At 53.4% G+C, this 8,855-nt stretch overlaps 3 protein-coding genes across 3 annotated transcripts; 2 read left to right on the plus strand and 1 right to left on the minus strand.

The window, feature by feature from the left end:
• Positions 1-1,490: 1,490 nt before the first annotated feature.
• SDRG_14335 (hypothetical protein) lies at positions 1,491-1,751 on the plus strand (the record flags this gene model as incomplete). Its single annotated transcript, XM_008620457.1, has 1 exon — positions 1,491-1,751. One exon carries the CDS (start codon positions 1,491-1,493, stop codon positions 1,749-1,751), a length of 261 nt encoding a protein of 86 aa, XP_008618679.1.
• A 2,324-nt stretch (positions 1,752-4,075) lies between these two features.
• Positions 4,076-5,776, plus strand: SDRG_14336 (hypothetical protein; the record flags this gene model as incomplete). Its single annotated transcript, XM_008620458.1, has 1 exon — positions 4,076-5,776. One exon carries the CDS (start codon positions 4,076-4,078, stop codon positions 5,774-5,776), a length of 1,701 nt encoding a protein of 566 aa, XP_008618680.1.
• Positions 5,777-6,681: 905 nt separating this feature from the next.
• SDRG_14337 (hypothetical protein) lies at positions 6,682-8,388 on the minus strand (the record flags this gene model as incomplete). Its single annotated transcript, XM_008620459.1, has 1 exon — positions 6,682-8,388. One exon carries the CDS (start codon positions 8,386-8,388, stop codon positions 6,682-6,684), a length of 1,707 nt encoding a protein of 568 aa, XP_008618681.1.
• Between the last annotated feature and the right edge of the window lie 467 nt (positions 8,389-8,855).

Below are 8,855 nucleotides of genomic sequence, written 5' to 3' on the forward strand. Positions count from 1 at the left end.
GCCCGTCGCCGTGTCGTCCAGTCGAGCCGACCAAATCAGGCACGGCATGTACCCACAGTTCAACTTGGCCAACTGTATGGTGGCTAGGATTACTATTGGGAGCCCCTGACAAGAACGATTCTTCTCCGATTGATGAAATAATACGTTGATATAATTGTATAAAACCGAAGCATCAGTAGCCTTCCGTGGACGTGTCAAAGTCTTGGTCTCCTTGCCCTCAGGCTGGACGATATTTTGGGACCTCGCCCTTCGTCAAAACGCGTGACGTGCGTCTTGGTCGGCATCGCAAAATGACGTTGCGCTGCCATTTATTCATTTAAATATTCTTGAAGTATAAACAAATAAATGGCTGCTATGCAGGTTCGGCTACAGCAATGGTACCACGTACGGTATCTCGTCTGGTGCTAATACCACATGTTTGCAGCAAATGCAGCTCGTTGAGTAACCTGAATCGTAAACTTGTCAAGCCTTTGGCTCGTTGGCAAAAGAGGTTTGGATCGAGAAAGAAATTTAGGGATTCAGGGTGCTTGAAATTGCTTCATGGAAACGCGCTCGAAAGTGCTCGGCACATCAGTGTATTTGTGGATGGGCAGTGCTGGCACACTCTGGCGTGGGTGGCACCCTGGAGCCTTTAGCGCCAACGCTTTTTTCAAATAGCCCATCTGTCGTCTCGCATCGATCTGATAACGATAGAAGACGAAGAAGAACGAGCCACTCTTGTGGTGAACAGTTCCCACGTCAAACGAGACGTATAAAGCCAAGGGATTTTCTTTCAATTCCCTCGATAAAAGCTAACGTCGGGGGTTGGGAAAGGTGCAAAGCGTGACGCCGGACCCAGTGCTACATATGTATCATCTACGCGGTCAGGAGGTTTTGAGCTTGATACGTCAATAGTTATCAGCACTTGTGAACTATTCCTACGCCGCCAAATTTGGCAGGGACCATGTCTACCACCACGATCCACGACCAGGTCGTATGTAGTACGAACTTGGATAGAAACAAAGTCCTCGTCCGCGGAAAATAAAGCACAACTTTTGTGTGTGGTCGTGATAGAAAGTGCAGTTTTACCATTTGACGCCATGTTACCTTCATCGGCCATCAAGGTTTGATCACCTGTGGACAGTGGTTAGCCACCCACAACCACAACCAACGACTGACTCGAAAAACAGTTGCATCACCGAGAGAAAAATGCTCGCTGCTGGAGCTCGCACCAAGATAACCTAGCAGAGTATTTTGAGGAAGGTATATTTTCCATTGACGAGAACTAGCACAGCGTTCCCACCATGTCGAAACGCCATGTTGACGACGCTGCACACAGAGGGATGGAACCCATGGACTGTTGCACAGAACCCACAAAGATCATGGCACCATCATCTATGGAATCGTTGATGTGGATGGGTACACAGCAGCATGTGAGACTCAAAAACACATGTTTGACATTCAGTAGGACACGACGGTCGTTCACTCGAGCTTTTTTCTGCAGTCGATCGATGCAAACGCCCACCAAGCGAAAGCGCCGCACGCCGTCAATGGCCCAGCGCGAGCAAAACCGCGAGCGGGCGCGCGCCTACTATGAGAACCACCGCCCGAAGGTGCTCGCCAAGCTTAAACTCAAGTACGAGCAGAAGCGTATTGAGATCCAGGCCAAGCGACGGGAACGCTACTTTGAGCGCAAAATGAGCCTCGCTTCCGGCTGCAGAGCACCAGCGCCAGAGCTCAATCGGCTGTCGCTTCGATTTATTCTCAATTAACTATATCTCTTCATTATTCAAAGCAGTTTAGACGATCTCGAGCAAATACCTTGAAATGGGACCCGTTGCCGACGTTGTGGGTTCAACGATGTGTGGGAAACACTGACTGGGCTGTATGACCTCTTGATGGTCCTAGCGCGAGGTCGAGGTCGTGGACTACTGCCAAGGGTCCATAGCTGTATTGAGTTCATTGCGTCCGCTGCTCGTACATGTATGGCTTCAGCGTACTTTCGCACGACGCCATCGCACCTGTGTTTCATTCCCGCATAGAACTCTATGTGCCATGCAGGCAGAAATGCTTTAAACAGATTGTTGAGCTGCCGAACGCAAATCTACCAGCCTTTGCCGACGATGGAACGACTTGGTTGATGTCCGCCGTTGCAGTGATGGGTGAGACGGGGTATTTGATGCTTGTCGAATCGAATGAAGTCGGGCGCGCCCTCCATCGTGCCGTTTTTATTCGGTTTGTTTTACGTCTTTCATGGCTTGGAAATGGCTTCCCAGCGATGGTTTATCAAGCTCGTCAGCTGGTAGGGTCGTGTTAAAACAAGTTTATGGAGCTACGTGTCTGACTAAATACACTCGTATAACAACTTCATTGCGATCTTCTTTGAAAGCGGCACATGGTTGGAGCGTGTAGTGGCTAGAGCTCATGACGAAGCTTTGCTTTGTCAAGACAGCGGCCACTTGGACGAAATAAAAGACTCGATCAATGGGGATACCAGGTAAACCAGATTCGTGTGCACTCGACCGGAACATCGTAGCGAATGTGCGGCTACGTGGGAGGTGGCTTTGCTATGCGATGACGGTTTGGACCTTCAGTCATTGTTCAAAATGCAGCATACTAGTATACGAGCGCCTGAGCGATGTCCACGGGCGCGAACACCTTTGCAGCAGAAGATGGTCGCGCGTCAACAGGTCCCACCATCACGGTCGGGTTGAAATTAATGCCCCGTGCGAACGGACCCAGTACGACGATGCAGGGTATGAAGTCGGCGTGGCTTGGAGGATATGGTTCTGTTAACTGGCGCTAGTACTCGACGGTAGCTCTCGACCGTCGCCTCCACTACTTCCTGCTATATAGTTAGCCTACGTTTCGTTTTGCCTGAGGCTTTGCCCTCTTCTCTCAATAGAGCCGAGGTGAGCACCCATTACACTTGCCGATACCAATGCAAAGGACGTGTTCTTGTTCAGCACGGAAGAGAACTCAGGTTGAAGTGCAGCAACCGTACATGCTATAGCCAGGCGCTTTGAGAGACGATAGCAACCAAGCACTTTATGGGCGTCTAAGATGAGAGAACCAGCACCGTAGATTCTACAGTGGTACGCCCGTGACTTCAACGTTATCACGTGGGTGACACGTGGGGACGGCCAAGTTACTCACTTAGCCTCAAAGGAAGACATCCCACAACAAATCACAAAAAATACGCACCTCGCCAAAGACGCCCGCCTCTCAACGCCACCGTGTGACAAAAGCAAAAGCGCCTGTAGGAAAGAATATCTCAATACTGTAGACTCATTCCAACATAAAAACTTGGGTGACACGTAACCACGCGTGTAACCATACTGTGCACTTTTCTGCACACGGTGGCCTGATCCTTGAAGTGCGTCAGAAGGCAAGAAGAGACGCCAACCACACATTCAGCTGACAGCAAAACCGTTTACATACCGGTACTTGTATACAAATACAAATTCACGAGTGACTGAATTGATGTGGTATTAGCACCAGACGAGATACCGTACGTGGTACCATTGCTGTAGCCGAACCTGTATGGCAGCCACTATTTGTTTATACTTCAAGAATATTTAAATAAATAAATGGCAGCGCAACGTCATTTTGCGATACCGACCAAGACGCACGTCACGCGTTTTGACGAAGGGCGAAGTCCCAAAAAATATCGTCCAGCCTGAGGGCAAGGAGACCAAGACTTTGAAAAGTCCATGGAAGGCTACTGATGCTTCCGTTTTATATCGGGAGCCCTTCACAAGAACGTTTCTTCTCCGATTGATGAAATAATACGTTGATATAATTGTAGTAATCCTAGCCACCATACAGTTGGCCAAGTTGAACTGTGGGTACATGCCGTTCCTGATTTGGTCGGCTCGACTGGACGACACGGCGACGGGCGTTCGAAGGCGACAAAGTCCCCTTCCACTTCAACAACCTTCGTAGTAACCTTATAACGCGAGGTGGCGGCAACGATCGGGTGCAATGGCCCGTCCACGAGCGTCCGAAATCAGATCTGTGTTTTTCAGTCGTTGTGTTCAAAGGCTTGCAATATTTCCCTTGAGCTCACTTTTCAATTTCCTGGTTGAGCAGCAACATGAACACGACCAAGGAGTTTGCGACGGCCCCCGATCGCCTCTCGTACGTGCACTCGATCGACAAGGCGGCTATTGCCGGCGAAGACTATGAAGCCAACAAGACGCCCGGTGACCTCGAAGACGGTGCGCTCCGCGCCGGTGGTGCCCCCGTGTACACGTCGGCCGAGTGTCTCTCCATTCTGTTTCAGTATGCGATGATCGGTATCGTCTACGGCGGTGTCGGCGCCATGCGCTACGCCGTCGTCAACGGCTACTTCCAGCTCGAGACGAACGTGGCCAACTCGGCCAAGGCGCTCTTGGGTCTTGGCTGGTCGCTCAAGGTCGTCTTTGGCATGTTCAACGACTGCTTCCCGATCTTTGGTTACTCGCGCAAGCCGTACATGGTGCTCGGCTGGTTCCTCTGCTCGATCGCGCTCCTCGTGATCGCCATCAAGGACCACGGTGAGGAAGGTTCGCAGTCGGACGGCACGGTCTTCATCCTCCTCGCGTCGATTGCTGGCTTTTGCTACGTCATGGCCGATGTCGCCCAGGATGCGCTCATGCTTGCCGTTGCGCAGCGCGAGCCCGACGCTGTCCGCGGTCGTCTGCAGTCGTACTCGTACGCGACGCGCACGGTGTTTGCGGCCGGCATCCAGGCCGTCTCTGGTTTCTGCCTCAGCTCGAAGCGCTTTGCCGGCGACTTTGACTGGGACATTGGTATCAACGGGTACTTTTGGATTCTGGCCATTCCGTCGTGCTTGAACGTGTTTGTGTGCTACTTCTTTGTCAAGGACGAGAAGCGCGTGCGTGTTCCACTTGGCATCTACTTTGACCAGTTCTGGACGCTCATTCAAAAGCGCGCGGTGTGGCAAGTGCTCCTCTTCAACTTCCTCTTTGGTCTCTTCACGGCCATCGGCTCGACGGCCGGTGACTACGTCGCGCTCTTCTGGGCCGAAGTCGACAACGTCAACGCGCAGATCATCGGTGTCGTCAGCCAGCTCCTCTTTGCCGGTGTGCTCACGCTCACAGGCACCTACGGCACGCACTGGAACTGGCGCTTCGTGCTCGTGATTACGATCCTTGTCACGTACGCGATCGACTCGGTCTGCCAGTTCCTCACCATCTTTGCCGTCATCCGCAACCAGTGGTTCTACCTCGGCGTGCCGCTCATCGAAGTCGTCCCGTCCGGCATCAACTTTGTCGTCGGCACGTACGTCATTGTCGAGCTCGCCGAAGTCGGCAACGAAGGCGTCATGTACGGTCTCCTCACCACGGTGGCCAACATGCCGGGCACATTTGGCACGCTCCTCACCAACATCATCGACAGCCAGCTCAACTACAGCGTGAAGCTCATCCAGAAGGACGCTCCGGAGACGCGGACGGCCGTCGCCTACTCGTACATCATTTCGTATGCGTGCGCGGTGCTCGGCTGCCTCTGGGTGTTCCTCCTCCCGCCGCAGCGCGCGGCCGTCGCCGAGCTCAAGAAGAACGGCGGCAGCCACCCCAAGGTGGCCGCGCTCATCTTCTTTGGCCTCTTCATGGTGCTCCTCACGTCCATCACGGGCAGCTTGATGTCCATGTTCAAGAGCACGAGCTGCTTCCGCATTGCCGGTGGCCGCGAGCCGTGCCCGGAAGACGCGCCGCAGACGTACATCGCCATCATCTTGGTGCCGGGTGCCATCGTCGCGTGCGCTACCTTGTACAAGCTCTACAAGAAGTAGAGTCGTGTCTAGTCTCTCCATTGTGTTTCGTTCTAACTAACGAGTTGTGTCGTGATTTGCTACAGTACATAATTTTTGTTTCTTTTTTCTTTTTCAAGGTGGAGCTTGTGCCAGGTAGGTGGAGCTGCAACTTGTATTTTCGACAGCACTCGAAAATTGTCCACGATGAAGTTGATTACGGTGTCACTTCCTACCAGCACTTCCCGCTCGGGTCTTTCGCTTGGTCCATGTCATCCATAGCGTCGCACAATGGGTTTAAAAGTGAAAGCAATGAGATTGGGCTGCATAGGATGCTGGCGAGAGCTCTATTGGAGGCATATGCCGTAAATAAGATCGTAGTGCCATCTTGTTGGCGCTCGTACGACACCGCTTGGTCGACGCATCACGATGGAGATGGAATTGTTCATCGTCGGTACAGCGATAACAGGCACTTTGAATAGCAGACTACGTTGTGTTATCGCTGCAGTCGTACAACGTGCGCAGCGCTTGATTGTAACCAGGTGAGCCATCCGGCTGCCACGTCACCAGGTCGAAAGAATATACTCCCTTCACCAAAACCCTCAAAACCGGGGCTTGGATGGCCTATAGCGCTTTCTCAACCCTTTGGGGCCGCATACGCCCACCTGCTTCCTGGCCAATCAAAACGCCCCTGAAACCCGTAGACAATGTGGACTTAGGCGATTCGTCCGGAGCCAATACACCGATTTTGCGATTCCATCCAAGTTTCTTTCATGTACCGTACCACAAGATTCTAGCTTGGAATTTCGTGATCGAGAGCAATTACAGCCTCATATTGCTGCTGGGTTGCTTGCAAGCCGGCAAAACAACAACGAATTTGGGGATATACACGACACTTTCGTTAGACTCGACTAGTTTAACGACACAACATGGGCTATTCGACCCGATTACTTCTTGGCGAGGAAGAGCTTGTACACGGCAAAGAGCGCGACGATCGCACCCGGCACAAAGATGATGGCGAGGTACGTCTGCGGCGTCCCTTCCGGGCACGGCTCCTTGCCGCCCGCGAGAGTGAAGCAGCTCGTGCTCTCGAACATGGACATCAAGCTGCCCGTGATGGACGTGACGAGGATGACAAAGAGACTGACAAGGATGAACGCGGCCACCTTGGGGTGACTGCCGCCATTCTTCTTGAGCTCGGCGACGGCCGCGCGCTGCGGCGGAAGGAGGAACACCCAGAGGCAGCCGATCACCATGCACGAGTACATGATGACGTACGAATAGGCGACGGCGGTCCGCGTCTCCGGAGCGTCTGCCTTGATGAGCTTCTTGTTGTAGTTGAGATGGCTGTCGATGACGTTGGTGATGATCGTGCCAAAGGGACCCGGGAGGTTCGAGATCGTGGTGAGGAGACCGTACATGACGCCTTCGTTACCGACTTCGGCGAGCTCGACAATGACGTACGTGGTGATGATAAAGTTGATACCAGACGGGATCGTCTCCATGACCGGCACGCCGAGGTAGAACCACTGGTTGCGAACCACGGCAAAGATGGTGAGGAACTGGACAATGGAGTCAATGGCAACCGTAGTGATGATCGTGATCACAACCACGTAGCGCCAGTTCCAGTGCGTGCCGTAGGTGCCCGTCGCCGTGATGACGGCCGCATAGAGGAGCTGGGTCACGACACTGACAATCTGCTGGTTGAGGTTCTCGACTTTGGCCAAGTACAAGCCGATGTAGTCGCTGGCCGTCGAGCTGATCGCTTGGAACAAACCAAAGAGAAAGTTGAAGAGAATGACCTGCCACACGGCGCGCTTCTGAGCGAGTTCCCAGAAATTGCCAAAGTACGAGCCAATGTCGACGCGGGTGTGCTTCTCGTCCTTGACAAAGAACCAAATCACCACGACGTTCAAGCACGACGGGATGGCCAGAATCCAAAAGTACCCGTTGATACCAATGTCCCAGTCAAAGTCGCCGGCAAAGCGCTCCGAGTTGAGGCAGATGCCCGACACAAACTGGATGAGACCCCAGAAGATCTGGCGCGTAGCGTACGAGAGCGACTGCAGCCGACCGCGGACGGCTTTTGGTTCGCGCTGGGCGACCGCAAGCATGAGCGCGTCCTGGGCGACGTCGGCCATGACGTAGCAAAAGCAAGCAATGGTCGCGAGGAGGATAAAGACTGGGCCGTCGGTCTGCGAGCCCTGCTCGCCATTGTCGCGGATTGCAATGAAGAGGAGGACGACGCCGCAGAGAAACCACCCGAGGAGCATGTACGGCTTGCGGTGGTAGCCAAAGATCGGGAAGCAGTCGTTGAGGACACCAAAGACGACCTTGAGCGACCAGCCGAGCGTCAAAAGCGCCTTGGCCGAGTTGGCCACGTTCGTCTCGAGTGCAAAGTAGCCATTCACGATGGCGTAGCGCATGCCAGCGACGCCGCCGTAGACGATACCGATCATCGCATACTGGAAGAGGATCGAGAGACACTCGGCCGACGTGTACACCGGGGCACCACCGGCGCGGAGCGCACCGTCTTCGAGGTCGCCGGGCGTCTTGGTGGCTTCGTAGCCGTCAGCGTCGTCCGCGGCCACCTTGTCGATCGAGTGCAAGTACGAGACGCGCTCGGCAGAAATAAAGTCCTTGGCAGTGCTCATGTTGCTGCTGCTCACCCCAAGGTAAATGGAAAAGTGAGTGTTGAGTCCATACCAGCTTGCTCCATTGTCGATGCTGCTGGACTGGTATTTCCTTCTAATGCCAGCGTCGTCTGATTCAGACGCCACGATCACGACCGCTGCAGGCGGCGACAGGACGCTCGTTTTCTGCACAGTGGACCTGTGTGTGGTCCCGTCCAACGCCGAGTTGCACGACAGTGCAACACTACTCGTTGGCCCTTGACAAAAGAGAAATACAGCAAGCGTGGTTCAGCTCGCTCTTCCTCCGTAGTAACAACAATGCATCAGTGCAAGGTTGACGCGCCATTCACAAATCCTAGCCATGACATTGGAGCCGACCGACTTTGACGCAACGCCTTCGAGCGGCAATGTTATTACCATATACTATGGGACGATACTCTTGTCGATGAAAACCTGATTTTTAAAATTTAGAGCAACCCAACTTCGCG

This window comes from Saprolegnia diclina (genome assembly GCF_000281045.1).
Source record: "Saprolegnia diclina VS20 unplaced genomic scaffold supercont1.70, whole genome shotgun sequence".
Taxonomy (NCBI): Eukaryota; Oomycota; class Saprolegniomycetes; order Saprolegniales; family Saprolegniaceae; genus Saprolegnia; species Saprolegnia diclina.